At 43.1% G+C, this 18,498-nt stretch overlaps 1 protein-coding gene across 1 annotated transcript; it reads left to right on the top strand.

The window, feature by feature from the left end:
* The first annotated feature begins 25 nt into the window (after positions 1–25).
* On the top strand, positions 26–17,883 carry CEP131 (centrosomal protein 131). The gene is given in 17 exon segments (XM_061569899.1): positions 26–195; positions 901–1,036; positions 2,557–2,771; positions 3,555–3,695; positions 4,185–4,310; positions 5,634–5,759; positions 6,148–6,264; positions 7,190–7,292; positions 8,853–9,054; positions 10,220–10,327; positions 10,488–10,605; positions 11,665–11,739; positions 12,682–12,824; positions 15,383–15,560; positions 15,990–16,186; positions 16,684–16,744; positions 17,000–17,883. Coding segments are annotated over 16 exon segments (2,115 nt in total). The 5' UTR covers positions 26–195; positions 901–903; the 3' UTR covers positions 17,072–17,883.
* The last annotated feature ends 615 nt before the right edge of the window (positions 17,884–18,498 follow it).

Genomic DNA, 18,498 nt, shown 5'->3' with positions numbered 1-18,498 from the left:
TCGCCACGGCAACGTGGCCTGGTCGCCATGGCAACGCGGCCTGGTCGAGGAGGCGGCCCTAGGCGAGGAGGAGGCCCCGAGTCGATCGCGTGGCGCTGCCGTCGTTCTGTTCGCTGAACAATTCGCGATAAATTCGTCTCATCGCTCTCTTTGCTGTGCATTTAACGCGTGCACACACAACTAAGTGGTCGCGCAGTAAGTATGTTTGCCTTTTTATTCGGCTTACGGTAAAGCCACGATTTTATTACTGGGCGGCTGTTGTACAGTGTGGTCCGGATGTCTTGTGACCCCTTAATGAATTGACCCATAACACATTAAAAACATTTTACATAATCCTTACTTTTAAAATATAGTGTTTTAGAGAATTAAATGGGGGGTCACAAGACATCAGGGCTAGCCTGTACTTAATCGCTCAAGTATTGCGGTCGGTTCGACCGTGGCCGATACTTTTTATTTAATTAAATTTATTAAGATATTTCTACCAAGAATATCCCCCTTTGAGATGGAATTTCTCGCTTTAAAAGGTTGTCCAGGATGTAATATGATGACATAGCAAACACGCAACGACACGTGTGTACGTATATCACGCCGTACCTATTGAGGCGTCAAGGGAGTGACGCTTTAATGTGCTATTGCTTTCACTTTAATGATAAATAACGATATAAATATAAAACAACAAAAAATTCTCACGACGTTTCGACTGCAACACAAGCAATCATCATCAGAGTTTTTATTGTTTTATATTATTGTATTATTTCCCTTCTACGTGACTTTACCGAAAGAACCAATAATATGAATCCCTGCAGTCACGAAAGTTTAAAATCAAAAGATAAATAACGACTTCACGAATCTCAATACCCATACACGAACGCAGCGATTAACATGTTAGAACAATTTCAGGAAATGCAAAGAAGAAGGACTGAGCGAGTCTCTGCGCAAGATTTACGAAGCGCAGACGAGAGAATTGACACCAAACGGAGAACGTCGCCTCTGAATCCTGTCACGGCGAAGAGTTCCAAGACCCCAAGAAATGCAGGTGTTGACGTTACGCAACGAATCTTAAATGACGTCACGCGATTTTGGACGATTTTTGACCCCCCCCCCCCATCGGCGTCACAAAAATTCAGACCCCCCCCCCTCAAATATGACGTCACAAAGCTCTGCCCCCCCCCCCCAAAAAAAAAACATGCTTCAAATCGCTTTAAAACACATTCCTGCGGAAGGAGCTGGTAGGAACGTTGGGTTGCTCGGTCCCCACCCAGCCCCTCCCTACCCTCCCCACCCAGCCCCTCCCCACCCTCCCCAACCAGCCCCACTTTCCCCACCCAGCCCCTCCCCACTCTCCCCTCCCTACCCAGCCCCTCCCTCCCCACCCAGCCCCTCTCTGCACGATGGACGGACACATTCCCCTGTGGGCTGGTGTAACCAGGAGGTTCCTACCAGTACTATTGTCATTGTAGTGCGTATTTAATGTGGCGCTGCACTCTGATGTTGTAGGAGAAAACGCATGAAAAAGGAGGCGTTGGAAAGCTTAAATTTAGCATAAAATTCACTTGAAAATATTCAACGTCTAACTGCAGATGTTCAGAATATATTGAAATTATCTTATTATTATAAAATATTAAGAGTAATTATAACTATAGAAAAATACTTGAAACTGTCGTAGAACGAAGCAAAATGCCGAGTACAATTATAACAATCATATATTCATTCCACAGAATGAAAAGCCCTGGTAGAATAATTAGAATCAAAATGTTTAATAACAATCATTACATTTTTTTTCAAAATGTATGCTTCTCCATTCTCCCATGGAGAAGCAAAATGCTCCTTCATGGAATAAATCAAAGGTGACCTTAGTACATTTAAATAATCAAATAGTTAATAATTAAAATTAATAAAAATTAGTGTTATAACAATTCTATATTTATTTAAAGTTGCGCATTTTGATGTGACATTTCTCAAACCCCCTCCTCCCCCCCTCGTCACACATCGTCACAAATGTCTGACCCCACCCCCCCCCCCCAGGTGCGTGACGTCATTTATGGACGGCCCCTCAACATACCTGTCAACCCCTTATCAGTGCCCTACATTATTACAGACCAATTCAGACCTTATTGGTCACCCCATGTCCCTTATAAATCTCAGCGTTCATCCTACAAAGTCCCATCACGAGGGAGAAACACAAACAAATAGACAACATTTTTTTGCCCGTATTGAAACGGCTGTATGCCGTATGGACCTGAAAACTCAATTACTCTGTACAAGAATATGGCTAAACCGTATGGGTTGACAGGATATGTAATAACGCGCTTCCGATTAGCACGGTTGGCTACGAAAAGTTCAACATACGTACAATAACAGTTATGAAACATTCCCCCCAATATTGCGGTGTCGTGTATTTAACGCACACAAGTGGACGCCGATATGTACGTTGAACTTTCGCACCGTACGCAGCCAACCGTTGCTAATCGGAGGTGATCTATGACCGTACTGCTTTCCAATATAAATTACTTCAATGGTTTTGTCTTTTCTTCTCTCTCGCGCCCCCAAAAATAGGTGACAGTTCTGAAAGAACGTCTAAAAACGGCGACACCTCGAGGTTGGTCTGCGCAAAACAAGGTTTGGGCGAAGAGGCGTCACCTGATGTGAACCCACGTGCCCGCGCGTCCACGCTTGGGGATCTTCTGGAGACCCTGAAGTTGCTGGAAGACGAACCTGATACATCGCCTAAGCCCGACAAGTACGCGTGGATTGACTAAGGTCAGAGCCATGTTGCCCCTACTGCCCCTACTGCGATTTGACCAGTGGTTTATCGACAAGCCGTTAGGCTAACTCCCTACTCGCTATTTCTGAGATTTTAATGACTTGCGAACTCCAAAGGATTGTTGTGATTGCTGTACTACTTCACAAATTGCACATTTGGCTGCAGCTGGAATACTGTTGTCATATCTGGGGTGGAGCACTCAGTTCATACCTCACTCTAACCAATATAGTTCAACTCAAAGAAGTCAGATTAATTGATCACGTTTCCTTCGAAGTGGGCAGGTAGGAACTTGGTTGGACAGCGCATTCGTGCACGACAGACAAATATGCACGACAGGCAGACAATAATCCATGGTGGGCAGTGTGGAACCTGTTGTTCCTACCTGTATAAATATCCTAAACTCACTGGTTCACGACCGTCACTCGCTTACCGGCGGTCTGTTACCTCCGTATCACTCTTCTATCGCTGCTTTCCCCATTAACTTTACTTGATGATACCTCAACTCATGTGAAGGACTCGGTCTACCCAGCACACTGCGGTTCTCAACTTGGGTGAAGTTGCTGATGGCCAATTAACCACGTCGAATGTGGCTTTGAAGTATACTCCATCATACATCTTTACCCAATAAAGTATTACTGCTTCATCTTATATATTTTGTGTCTATCACTTACGTACATTTTTTTGATTCACATATAACAGGAAAAAATGGAAATCAACATTTTTGGTTTATAATTATTACTACAGCTAAACACGGTTTGGTAACTACATTGTTTAACTGTCTGGTGTGCAGGGGGAATCGGCCATGGGCAGCCCTACTGAGACAGCCGTGCCCTCCAATGCCGCATTAACCAATCTCATGGAGACATTGGAGCAGATGGAGAAGAATGCGCAAGATATCACCACGACTTTAGTATCACCACTTCCAGCAGAGGCAAGTCTGTTTCTCCGCATTACAGTTTTTACGTAAGCACTTCGTGGAAGCATATTCCAATGTTATATATTGTACGCTTGTTTTAATGAAATCCCACTCGGGTTACAAACGGCTGCAAAAAAAAAACTTGCACACGTGATTGCAAAGGTTGCCCTCCGGGATAATCATAGAATGCAAAAACGGATAACCAAAAAGACCAGAAGATGTCCATCCCTAGCCCAGTGTTTCCTGGATACATGCCATTGTATTGTGTTATTGTTATCTCCACCATGGAACAGAAGGTGAGTGCATCCTTGAATTCGTTGAGTGGGTAATCACTTTGATTTGACTTTTTTTTCTCACCGCTGCATTTGGTAATTTAAGAAATTGCTTGGTTTGTAGCATCACGGTTATGCTTTTTGAACTGTGTTTTAGTTTGTTTTGTACATCTGCAGTAGAAGATTGAGCAATACATTAACAATACCTGTACGGTATGTTTGTGTGCACCAGGCATGTGAAGAAAGATATTTTTCCCAGATTGAGCAAGAATCGGCAGAAGTGACGAGTACTTTAATAAAGATGAAACTCGAGCTGGAAGAGAAGAGAAGGAGTGTTTATATGCTGCAGACTGCTCTGGTGCGTTGTGGCAAAATGTGGCACTTTGTGCTATTGTTTATATTTGTGAATGATAGATGTGTGCCTTGTTTTAATCACACTTACAAGTTATGGAATAAAGTATATGGGCATATGTGAGTACATGATGTGCAGAGGTGCATTGAAGACTTTGTGTGAGGAAAATACATTTCATAAGGTGTGGATGCGAGTATTGGATCAAATATTTGTAAGGATCACTACATTATTATAAGTATGTGAGGAGAAATGGTACTCCCAACTGAAAATGTATTCTTGAGAAACATTTCAAGGTTTACTCCAATCAAATTGTCAGCAGCTCCTTCATCAATCTATGGTTGTCAATCATCGATGTTTCTCTAATCCAGGATCCACCCCTCAAACCCCTATTGGCTCTTCATCATCAGTTGTGCTTCCGTTAGAGTTGTATGTACATAAAACATTGACCTGATACCAGCTTTTCAGTATCGACAAGAATAGCAATTCTATTTTTGGTTATTTTCTTTGAGCCTACCTACGTGACTTTACCGAAAGACCCAAGAATATGAATTCCTGCAGTCACGAAAGCTTTAAGTCAAGAAGAATAGCAATTGTTATTCTAGACGATACAAGCCTGCTGGCACTATTTTCAAGCAGCTGATATCACTATGATTAGGCCGGCCAAACCCCACAGGCCATTTTATGCCATGCCAGGTTCCACGCATCCCAGAACCCACCACGATTCTGCCCACCCCACGATCCTGCTAAGAGTTATATTAAATTTTAGGGATTGAATCGCGATTCAATGCATGAACTTATGAGAATTTCGTGCCTCTTACTCGTTAGCGTGGCGAGGTATGCTCAAACAACCCTAATGACTGACGTGGTATAAGAGGCTTACATCTAACAGTGGATTGGGCTGGACGTTATTATTGATTGATTCTGTATGTACTTACAGCCAACAAGTAATAAAAAACAGAATGTTAACGGATGTTGTCTGTTGTAATTTGGAGTTCTAAACTCTGAAACATCACGTGCAAATTTCATGTTAACTTTACCAAAAGCTGATAAAAAAAATGAGCTTCATTAATGTAAGGTTACCCACGTTTCCTTGCGAAAAAAAGTGACATCTCATCGAACTGTGATCTGGTTAACTTTAGGCTACGTGGCTTATTGGGATGTGTAAAATGAAAAGGATATTATTGTTTGCTTGTTTTATCACGACTTATATTTTACACAACAAAACTCACGATTGTTATGCCTTGTAGTTTAACTTTATCGCAGTGTCCTTAACGTTTAACAAACACAAAGCGATGTGTTTTTTGAAGCGGTCTTTCCATCGATGTCTAGGCTCAGCAGAAGGAACTCACAGTTAGGTATGCAAAGGATGCTGATCGCGAAAGGCAACTTCAACTCCAACGACAAAAGGAGCATTATGAGACAGCCATCCAGCGCCACCTCTCCTTCATTGACCAGGTTTCCCCTCTCTTCCACTTTAATCATCATCATCGTCGTCATCATCGCTCTTGACAAATAAATGTTGATCTTAAGTAAATCCAGCTCAACATTATTCAACGTAAATACAGTAAGCAATTCAAACTGCCAAATCGCTGTTCGTGGTGCTGACGTTAGGAAAAAAACGCGACTTTTTAAAAATGTTCTTGCTGTGGATTTCACACCTGATGATGATTGCTTGTGTTTCAGTCGAAACGTGAGAATTTGTATAGTAAAATATCCGTATTATTGAATTATTTCCCTTCTACGTGACTTTTCCGAAAGAACCAAGAATATGAATCCCTGCAGTCACGAAAGCTTTAAATCAAAATTCAGTCGTTGTTACATTGCTTTATCTCTTTGGGACTAGCTAATTGAAGATAAGAAGAACCTGAGTGAAAAGTGCGAGTCGGTTGTGAAAGAACTGCAGCACATTGACGGGAAGTATGCAAGACGCCTTCAGCATATGCAAGAGCAGCATGAAAAGGTTCTTGGCATATCCCCCTACCACTTTATGATTCAACATTGATACATTGAACAAACTATGTCTCGCCTCCTTACTGACCACTAACCACCCTTATTATCCCAGTATATAATACGTGATGTATTGTTCTCCATTGTATTCGGCTGCTTGTATTTCAGGGGCAGTTTTACAGGTGAATGTAGATTTGTTAAATATCAATGTTGAATAACTTATTTTGTCTTTATGTTACCAAAGTCGCCCTTGCAAAATAGGCAACCTTTCATATATCTCAATGGGTTTCTTTTACTGGTTACACCAGCCCACAGGGGATTATTGTGTCCGTCGTGCAGAGAGGGGCTGGGTGGGGATGGTGGGGCCGGGTAGGGGGTGGCACTGGGTAGGGAGGGGCTGGTCACCCCGTGGTGCCCTTATAAAACTCAACGTTTAACCTACTCACGCCGGCTTGTGCCCGCCCTCACAGTCGGGCATATTTGCGGAATGCACCACGCCGCCGTTGACCCTGGCCATTGACCGAGCAACCCAACGTTCCTACCAGCTCCCTCCGCAGGAATGTGTTATTTGGTTAAATCAGGGGTCAGCAACCTGCGGCTCCGGAGCCGAATGCGTCTCTTTAAGGACTGCCTCGTGGCGTTATTTATTTAGGACCACCATCTCTTATTCACCACACAGTGCATTGCGGCTCTCGTATTATTGATTTTTTTTTTACCCAATTTGATCAAAAAACGTCTCTTCTTGTTATTTTGGTTGCCGACCTCTGGGTTAAATAAAGGATACTGACTGGCTGACAGGACAAGAATCTGCCATCGTTTTAATACTGTACAGCCATGGTATAACGATACATTCCATAAGTATAGTCAGTTTATTTGATACCACTCTGAATACATGAACAAGTATCATGAGACATTTATGCATGGTATTTGTTCCACAGGAGGTAAAGAGGTTGAAGGATGTAATGGCAGCAACAGAAAAACTGAGAAGAGAAAAGTGGATCGATGAAAAGACCAAAAAAATAAAAGAAATAACAGTAAAAGGTAACAATGCACATTTATTTTCTAATGTTTTTTTCATTACACAAGGAAGAAAAATCATGCATACACATTGATTCTGTAATGCTTTCTGACATTTGGTTGTCAAAAGGATTTAATTGGCGATGACGTTATGTTTCAAACTCCACAACGAGATGATGTGACACGGCACATCCATGAATGGATTCCTTATGGCTGATGATGATCATTTAATTTCTCATAAGTCACTTTATGACATTACAAGAATAGTAATATGTGTAATCAATCTAAGGAAATACAGAAAAAAACTAATATTTTGATGTTATATCACACATTTTATTAAAGACATTTTCCTACTTGGACCATTTTAATAACTAATTTTTAGCACTCAAAAATTGAAACGATATGTGTATGAGTAGCCTGCTTGTGTAGAGGAGGAGTATTGTGAGTAGCCAATGAGGGGGTGACCAGGAGGAGGTGCGAGCGGGTTATTAATAATAATAGTTCAATTTATAACGCGCGCAAATTTGCAGACATAGTGGCTGCAACTCAGAGTTGATAGTCAAGGAAGACGCAACGTCACGGGTTACGTAAGGGGCTTTGGAGAGCACCTTCGGGAACATGGGTGGAGCCGAGCTGGGGGGAGGAGCCGCCCAAAGGGTTCTTAAGGAGGGGCCCCGTGACGGAGGGGGGTCGTCGTAGGGAGCGAGGGTAAGGATCGGCTGGAAGAGGGTCTCTCTCTCTTCGTCACGGAGCGGTGTTGGTTAAACCCTCGCTCCGGACAGATGAGTGGGAGAGCCCAAAGGGTAGCCGAGGGTTGGACCCAAATAGTGATCCGTGTCCGGGGTAAAGGATCGAGACAGAGTGCACCTACACGGGTGTGAGCGTAGGATGCCGAGTGTGAGAGTGTTTAATTAAACGGCAACAGCCCTTATAGAATTCCTCGTCTCCGCGTGGTTCTACTACACTTGTAATGACATCCAATGGCTCCTCGCTGCCTCTACAGATGAGCAATGCATATGGTAATTTCTGCATGAGTCATCCATTCCGTGCTACTAGAGCTCTTAAGATTGGTCCTACTAATTTCCACAAACTACCGCAAATTTGCCTACAAGGTAGTGCACATTTACTGGTCCTGTTAATGAACGTAGACTACCACATACTTATCACAAAGTACCAGAAACTCCCGCAAATTTATTGCAAAGTACAACAAAGGACCCCCCCTCACCCACAGGCCCCCCACCAGTCGCCCCCCCTTATGGCTCCCCCGTGCACCCCCACCCGCGCGCCTTGCATGCCATCCCCCCCCACTCCCGCACCATCCCCCCCTCCTGCATGCCCCCACCCTTGGTCCGGGCTCCCGTCCGTCCCCCCCCCCCGCCAACTCACCTCTACCCCAGTGCCCACCAGCACGGGTGAGAGGGGGTCCTTTCTCGTACTTTGTGGAAGTTTGTAAATTTGCAGTCGTTTGCGGTAATTAGTAGGACTGCACTAAAAAAAATGTTCATTCATGGACGTAACCTGTTTCTGATATGGAAGCGGTTTATGACCGCAAAATGTGACATAAACGTATCTTTGTCATTCCAGGCCTGGAGCCAGAGATCCAGAAACTGATCAGCAAACACAAACAGGAACTAGCACGACTCAGTGGACTTCATGAGGCCGAGTTACAAGCGAGCGATGAGCGTGCTGCCAAGCGTTATGTGCAGCAAATCCAGGAGCTCCGAGCCCAGCTCGACAAGGAGAAAGAAGCTGCATGCCAGCGGGAGAGAGATGTGGCACAAAAGCAGTGGGTAGTATTCCATCTCCCTGTTATGTTATTTGGTGGCCATCGTGTAGCTACTATGCCACCACTGTCTGGAACTCCTTCCCCAGGCAACTCTGCATGGTCACCTCTCTCTCTGCTTTTCAGCCTCTCCTCAAAACTCTCCTATCAAACGCCGTGCTCTCGAACCGCCTTAATGGCTACTTGTCTCCTTCCCTTTCATGGTCCTTTTTATTCTCTTCCAGTCTTCCTATGCTATTCTGTGCTTTTTGAGACGTTTGTTACATTTCTAAGGCACATGGCAAATTCAAGTTATTTGAGTTGTTTTTATGTAATGCCCATGCAACCCTGCTGTGTACATTATTCTTCGCTTCCCTGCTCAGTCTACAATGCCAATTATTTACCGCAGAAAGCGTCACTGAATCTTTAAGCCCATTTTTAAAGATAATTAAAGATTATAATCTTTCATTGCTTGTTTGGCAACTACCATTTATGAGCATTTGGCATGCAACAGCAAACCAGCGTACCCGGAAGGGAAGCAGCTGTAGAAATTACGTATTCCTGTGACAAGGGGGGCGGGTCTCCTATAGGACCACTCTTGATGTCCCACAAAGTGGTACTCAATTTAATGATCCCAGAACAGATGATGGACAGAGTCAACTTGCTGAATATTTGGGGCATCTGGACCTGTGGTCAGCAACTGTGTTTTAAAAAAGCAAACCAAGATTGGATCTTACAACCTTCTGATTGCGAACTACCCCCTCTACCACTGAGCCACCTACCTGTGCTACAGTGAGATGTTAACTACCTCACCAGGTATACAGGAGGTTGTGGGTTCGATCCCGACACTGATGCCTGTATATTTCGAGTTTGCCTCTTCTCCCCGTGGTTGCGTGGAATTTCCTATGGGTTCTCCGGTTTTTCCCTCTACATTTAGAATCAACATGCGTATTTGGCTGCTAAAAATTATTTCCAAGTGATGCTAAGCCACTTCGTTGAGCTATCATTTGTGGCTGGGTCACTTCTGAAATAGAGCTATTTTGTGGGCCTTACTTGGAAAAATAAAATAACTTTTTAAAATACTTATTATATCATGTGTTCTGCAGATAGGGTCTTGTTATTTTGCATTAGAAAATTCTTCTTGGCTGTGGCGTCATGCAGTGTGTCATGTGCTGTTTGGAATGAGAAGCTATGAGCAGGCGTTGATGGAGGAACAGAAAGCTCTGCACCAACAGAGACTGAGAATTGCCGCGGAGCTGAGCCAAGAAAAAGAACGACTGAGCGAGCAGGCTCACAGGTATGCCACAACGCAGCGCATTTCTGCAGGACATTTAGTGTTCCACATTTAGTGTACGCATTTTTCCACCGAGTACATAAGTGATACCTATGTAGACACACATTCAAACGTAATGCTTTTCTGCTTGATCGAGTCCTATTCTGCACCTGTGGCTATACAGGCAGAGGGCTGATCTGGAGGAACTACGCAGACAACTGGAGAGGAATTCTATTACAGCCTGCCAGGCGTTAAAGGAAGAGTACCACCATGCCAAAGAAGAGCAGGAAAAACGACACCAGGTGGAATTCAATGCCAATTCTAGAACTCTAAATAAAGCTCCTGGTCTCCGTGTGGAATATCCATACATATTGTTGACCAGCCAGATGGCTAGGTGGGTTAGCTTAGGCCATCATCACTTTGTGGGAAGTCCACAGTGGTTAAATTTCGATTTAAAGCTTTCGTGACTGCAGGGATTCATATTCTTGGTTCTTTCGGTAAAGTCACGTAGAAGGGAAATAATAAACTAATAAAAATAAAACAATACAATTTTCACGACGTTTCGATTGCAACACAAGAAATCGTCATCAGGTGTGAAAATAAAATAAAAAAATAAAAATCTTACGTTGTGAGAATTGTATTTTTATTATTTTATTATTTCCCTTCTACATGACTTTACCGAAAGAACCAAGAATAGCAACAGTGGTTGTCCTATGGAGAGACTCGCCCCCGCCGGAGAAATGTAGAATATCCAACTCTGGATCAGGGCTGTAAACTGGAAATGAGGACTGCCCCAATGCTCATTTGAACTTTCATATGGATTATCAGGGGAGTCCCATATCACAATGTTAGAAAAAAAGTTTTTAATTACTAGGTTAAACCATAATAGTCATGACTTTAGATATTAATAAAGTATTACATTTGCACCTTCGATTAGCATGGTTGGTTACTTACAGTGCGAAAGAAGTTCAATACATGCATGCAAAATACAAGTATATGTACTTCAAACATGTTTTGTAAAAAGCCCTTGAAGCACAATCTTTGTGTTTGTGTCTGGTTGTCTCACCATTAGGGACCTTGTATATGTAACCATAGAATATATTTTCTCAATTAACATCGATAACAACGTATGGTATTTAAGTATTTGGAGCACATGATCCACATAGTTACAATATTTTACCTATTACTACTAAACCGTTGCTAGCAATTAAAATTGTTGTCGGGCCAAAACATGATTAACTTCTGTTGGGAAGATGGTTACATGTTTCAATTGTAGTACCAATTTCAACATTGACAAATCTGCTTGGTGTTCTTTTTTCTGGCACACATGACAAATTAATGTACCGGCGTTTCTTATGTAGGTGGAATTGCTGGGGTACAAAGAGCGACTTGAAATTGAGAAACAGACTTGGGAAGAAAACTACAGGAAAAAACAGGTTTGAAATCCACGGAACTGATCACAGCACCTCCCGACAAATTTTGTTGTAATTCGTAATGAAGGTGTTTTGGTTAGATCACGTAAATATAAATTAAGTCCAGAAACAGGAAGACTTCTTCACAATTTAGTCAAATCACCTGATGAAGCTGTTTGTAATCGCCAGCGAAACGTCGTACTAAAATTTTAAATGTTGTGGGTTTACTCTCTGACACACCGGTGCGCTGAAGTAGTAACTCATTTGCACTTTTGTTTATGTGACAAACCTTCATCTAATTGGCTGTGTCGGGGTGATGGTGGGTTAATGACACGTTTATATTTAAGCCATCTAACCCAAAAACCTTTATGAATAATATTGGTCGAGAAGGCCTACGTGTTAAATCAAATTTGTTGTAAGTCTGCAGGTCATGGTGAGTAGTCATCTGTTCTATTAATGCAAGTTTATCACCACTGACGACTTCACCAATATAAACCTTCATCTCAGTGATTATTGGTTCAGAGTAACCGGCTGAGTGGCTCAACAGTGAGCGGCTCGCAATTGGAAGGTTGTGAGTTCGAATTCTGGTTGGGGGTTGACTTAGCCCATCATCCCTCTGGGGTTTAAAAGAATTAGTACCATTTTGTGGGGAAGTCAATAGTGCTTGTGCTATGAAAAGACTCATCCCTGACAGAGGAATGTGGAATTTTTTCCACCAGCTCAAGGCTGTAAAAAAGGTGAGCACCATCTCAATGCTCCTAGAGCAATAAATCACTTTGACAATTTATAAAAAAAATTTCATTTATTTTTGCATTGTTTATAATTTAGATCCAGCAAAATATACGTTTTGCACCTTCGATGAGCACGGTTGGCTGCGTATGGTGGAATAGAAGTCCAATGCACATTTAAGATCTGCACTAGATGATTTAAAAATGGCACGTGAAAACACCTCTTCTGGTGATGCAGGAGGCCTGGCTGCTCAGTCGTGAGCGGGAGTTGCGCGAGGAGGTTCGCAAGACTCGCGATGAGGAGATTGAGATGGTCATCCGGCGGCTGGAGGACGATGCTACAGCTGCGCGCCAAGAGTGTGATCGTGCAGCCGAAAACAGGTCGATAAATGTGCGTTGCAGTGTTCCCTCGTTATCCGCGAACTTGCTGTCCGCGATTTTGGCTGTCAGCGGTATGCATCTGGAAGTCCACGTGACTACTGCATCGAGAGAGAGAGAGAAACTGATGAGATAAAGTGATGCATGTATGTATGTATGTTGAACTTCTTTCTCTCCGTACATAGCCAACCGAGCTCATCGGAAGTGCGGGTGGTGAGATGTAAAATGTTGGGAGATAAAGTGATTAGAGATAAAGTTACGAGAGAGAACGTGATATGAGAAAGTGTTGAGATAAAGTTACGAGATAAAGTGATGGGATAATTTCATGTATTGAATATGTTATATTTAGTTAAGGTAATTCATTAAAAATATACGTTTTCGTAGGCCCAGATCATTATCTGCAAAATGTGCTACTCAGGACCATCTCCAGAACGTACAACTTGTGAATAACGAGTGAAAACTGTGCTTCTTTACCCAGGAAAGGCAGACTGAATCTAAAGACTCGACATTGAGATGTTTGGCCAACACATATTGAATTGTATGATTTAAGCTATGGTAGGAAACCAGAGAACCCGGAGAAAACCCAATGAAGAACAGGGGGAGAACATCCACACCCCACACGGGGAGACCCCCCCCTCCTCCCACAGTGGAATTGAACCCAGACTCTTTTTGGTGTGAGGCACAAGCGTTATCGCTGCACCACCCGGCCACCCAAACTGATTGATTTATATTTGATAACACTATAGGCCTTACAACGGCAGTAATAATTATCTATATATATAAAAGGTCAATTCGTGAATATGTGTGTGTGTTTGAAATGTTTAGCATACTTCCCAACATGTAACAAACTTGAAATTTGGCACGTGGGTAGCTTCCAGACTGTACACAATGCAAAAAGTATAAAAATAGACTTTTGTATTTTGGGGGCGCAATAATGGATATGTTATGCAGGGGAAGTGAGCGGTGACGTCACATCTGTGATGTCACCCGCATGCGGCAGCGTCACGCAGTGTGCCTGCTGACGTCACGCACCCCCCACCCTCCGCGTAGGCCGTGCATTAATCCAAGACAAGAATCCAAGTCTCGGGCGAAGCCGGGGCAGTAAAGCTAGTTTACATACTCTAGATTTGAAGCTTTCGTGACTGCAAGGATTCATATTCTTAGGTTTTTTCGGTAAAGTCACGTAGGTAAAACATTAAAATTAATAAAAGTTAAATAAAATAAAAATCACGACGTTTCGGAGGCAACACAAGCTTCCGTCTTCAGGTGGAACCGCCACAGCCACGACAGCTGTATCAAGTAAATGAGAGATTGCAAGAGCTACCACTCCGTATATATAATGGTTGGAGAGGGGGAAGGGCCAAGTACGGCACACATATTAATAAAAAGTGTGCCGTACTTGGCCCTTCCCCCTCTCCAACCATTATATATACGGAGTGGTAGCTCTTGCAATCTCTCATTTACTTGATACAGCTGTCGTGGCTGTGGCGGTTCCACCTGAAGACGGAAGCTTGTGTTGCCTCCGAAACGTCGTGATTTTTATTTTATTTTACTTTTATTAGTTTTAATGTTTTACCTACGTGACTTTACCAAAAAACCTAAGAATAGTTTACATATATAAGGCGCATTTCTTCCGTGGATCCCTATGTGCCAGTATTAGGAGATTTGGTATCTCTAAATAAACATGATCAATAACCTACATTTTATAATACATTTAGTGTTCACACTTTGTTGTGGTGGTGACAAGGGTTGTATTGCACATGCAATGTTATAATTTTAACACGTAGGCTTTCGCGACCAATATTCATAATCAACGTTTTTTGGTTAGATCGCGTTATTTATAAATGTGAATAGTGAACTCTTCAACACACCGGTGGGCTAAAGCAGTGAACTATTTGTCTTTTGTCAACGTGACACTTTTTTGCTGATTGGCCGTGTCGGGTGGTGGAGGGTTTCGACACATTTATAAATAACGCGATCTAACCCAAAAACGTTGATTATGAAATGTTGTCATTGTCACGCTAACAAGGGTGTTAGATTGTGAGTTATTCTTGGGGGCAACCATGGGATGAAGCAAATGGGAAAAGGGAGTCAGGAATATTGTGAAGCAGAATTAAAGCACATCCCAGCTCGGTCTGCGGTAGGAGAGAGTCTGCGGTAGGAGTTGGCTATACACGTTGGTGCATAGTGACGTCTTTGTGTAGGTGCTCGCTCACACTTCTTCCAACAGTCTATGAAGGCTATACGGGGGGCCTTTGTGGAGTGGTTAGCGCGTTATGTTACGAACCCAGTGACCTGAGTTAAATTCCTGCTCACCAACACCAAGGACGATTATCTGAACCGGTCCTGGGCCTCCCCTTGGTCGACTCAGTCTCAAATGAGTAACTGGTGTGGTGTGTAAAAAATCACCACTAGGGAGACAAAGACGGCCAGCCATGGTATTGGCCGCCCACCCCCTCATGTGCCGTGCCGGCCTTTATAGGTGCTCGCTAACAGTACTTTCCGTAACAGTCTGTCAAGGCTATATGGGGGATCTTTGTCTTGTCTTTGTCTCACGTCAGGCTGCGACGTGTGCGAGAAATGCAAGAGGCTGAGGTGCGTGAACTGGAGCAAGCGGAGAAGAGGGCTCAGTCGAAGGCTGTTGAGTTGAGGACACGCTTAACCCAGGTGGAGGGGGAGGCTGCCCGCTGCCAAGGTTTGCTGCAGCAGAAGGACGCAGAGTTATCTGAAATGAATAAGGTAACAATGCTCACAGAGCTAAACATGCGCAATCATCATCGGCCATGATCTTTCGACTGCTAGATGATGGGCTCACCACGATGTCACCAATCCTCATTCTCCTGCGATGCCACAATTCATCTTCTGACTGCACCACGTGCTGAGTTCTTCACTCCATCAGCACGTTGGACGTTCTCATGGGCAACGTCTTTCATTTGGTTGCCATTCCATCATCAATTTCGATCTCAACAATCGGGCTGCAAGCTACATGCATGGCCTGTCTTTCTGCAGAAAACTCATTCGAACGACCCCTTTTCCAAAATGTCTCTGGGTCACCCTTAACCGAAGGCTGGCCTTCCAAATTCATCTAGAGAGAAGACCCAAGAATAGGTCAATATTGTGTGCCTTGTGTATGATGAGGTGTTGTGTTGTGTGCCAACGCGAGTGCAGGTGAATTCACAACTGATGGAAGAGCGGAATCGCCTTGGTGCTGTACTGAGGCAGGAGTTTGCAGAGCGACTGGCGATGACGGAGGAAGAGAATCGGCACCTGCAAGCTGAGATGACGGAGCTGAGAGCACGGCAGCATGCAGAGATACAGATGGTTAATCAGGATAAGGAAAAGGAGTTACAGGAAGTGCACCAGAGGTAAGTACGTGCAGACGAATGCGTAGCTCCACAAATTCCAAGTTGAGCTCAATTTTGCAGGTTATGGTCTTTTGCTCCGATTTTACCAATAAAAAAGTGTGATGTTGGAAAGTGATGTGGTTGTTGTCAATTTATATGTGTTTAGATTTCAGCCTGTTAAAAACACGTAAATTCTTAATGGGTTTGTTTAATTAATTCTGATACTCAAATTTACGTCATGTCAAAATGCAATATTTACGTCTTTAATTTAATCATATTTTAGCTTCTTGAGTTTTGGACACTGCTGCTAAAAATAAGAATTCTAAGTTGTTGAATACGGTGGTACAATGTAACTTTCTAATTTCCATGGATTTAACATCCATTGTTGATGCCCATTTAAGAAACCTTAAATTGCCATAATCATTTCAACATTTAATAATAAAGTCTTGCAATTGGTAGTTTTATTTTCTATATTTTTTATTGCAATGTGTAGTTTTACATTTTGTTTTATTATTCAGAGTTAAAGCTGCCATTGTGAAAAAAGAAGAAATGGTGAACAGTTTAAGGAAGCAGCATGAGGTTTGTACACTTAAAATATTAATGTTTTAAATCACACGCATTTAGTTTCATATTTTACTTTATATTGTCATAATCATAATCAAATGATCATTGATGGGTGTGGGCTTATGATAATGTAAATCCCTCGGCTACTTGATGGATTACTATAGAATCCAATGTTCGTTATAATAACAGATGATGCTGCATATTTCCAAGTTGAGTGTAAATGCCATGTGGTTCGTGGCACGGTGCTTTAACGGCAGTCGTGTGCTGCAGGCTTCTGTAAAGCGCGCAGAGCATCTTGAAGGCCTCTTGGAGCAGCAGCGGAAGCAGCTACTTGGAAAGTGATCTGTGTGTTGAACTTCTTTCGCACCGTACGTAACAAACCGCGCTCATCGGAGATGCGAACCTCATTATGGTCCAGTGTAGTTACAGGGAGGCTGTTTACTGATCCTATTTGATGGGCCTTGTCGCGATGTTGGGATGACGATGTTTCACTGTGACCCCCTATTTCCCAGGAACCCAGTATTTATTGAATTATAAATGTAAGTGGAGTCAAATAGTGGCTGCAGTGAAACCAATTTGTGTGCGTGCTTTTCGATGCCACATTGTATTGTGAGATCACCACAAGATTATTTTAGGCATTTATAATTAATAAAGGCATTGAGATATTTATAATTGTTAAATACATTAACTGTGGTTTATGTTAAAATACTTTTACTGTGGTTTATGTATTTAACAATTGCATGTTTTGTATGTGGGAACATATTATAGAGCCTAAACATTTGTATCGTTGACTGACAATTTCAGTGTTGTTAGGATCAGATAAATGCATTTGATTAGATTTTTTAAAAACGAAACTCCTACTTCTATGACAAAAGTAAAGCAATTCTAGATTTGAAGTTTTCGTGACTGCAAGGATTCATACTCTTTGGTTGTTTCGGTAAAGTCACGTAGGTACAAATAAATAAATGCAAAAACAAGTAAAGCAATTTCAAAAGTGCCTGTCCTATGCTCTGAGCTTTCCAGAGCCATCCTCTGCTGGCCGTGTGGATTTGGCGAGCTCAGTGACTTGACTCGCATTACTACAGGTGGTCATTGTAAGTTGTGGTCCTTTTGCTACGATTTTACCAATAAAAAAAAGAGTGTGATGTTTGAAAGTGGCGTGGTTGCTGTCCATTTACATGTTTCTAGATTTCAGCCTCTTGAAAACACGGACATTTTAATGGGAGGGGTGGAGTTGGGTGGAGAGGGGAGGGTGGGGAGGGTGAGGAGGGGCTGGGTGGGGAGGGGCTGGGTGGAGAGGGTGGGGCTGGGTGGGGGGTGGGAGGGGTGGGGCTAGGTGGGGAGGGGCTGGGTGGGGAGGGGAGGGTGGGGAGGGGCAGGGTGGGGAGGGGCTGGGTGGGGAGGGGAGGGTGGGGAGGGGCTGGGTGGGGAGGGGTGGGGCTAGGTGGGGAGGGGCTGATCACCCCGTGATGCCCTGATAAAATCAATGTTTAACCTACTCACGCCGGCTTGTGGCCCGCCCTCACAGTCGGGCATATTTGCGGAATACACCACGCCGCCGTTGATCCTGGCCAATGACCGAGCAACCCAACGTTCCTACCAGCTCCCTCTGCAAGAATGTGTTAAGGGATTTGACAGGTATGAAGTAACGTCATCCATGAGCAGCGGGCATTTAACATTCAACCAATGAATCAAAGTTACTTTTTTTGGGGTCACAATACACACGTGAAATTATACGTGAATATGTTTTGATGTATAAAATTATTTAT

Source organism: Lethenteron reissneri, chromosome 44 (assembly GCF_015708825.2).
Source record: "Lethenteron reissneri isolate LAM-NWPU_2019-01 chromosome 44, ASM1570882v1, whole genome shotgun sequence".
NCBI lineage: Eukaryota > Metazoa > Chordata > Hyperoartia > Petromyzontiformes > Petromyzontidae > Lethenteron > Lethenteron reissneri.
This window is presented reverse-complemented; position numbering and strand designations above follow the sequence as displayed.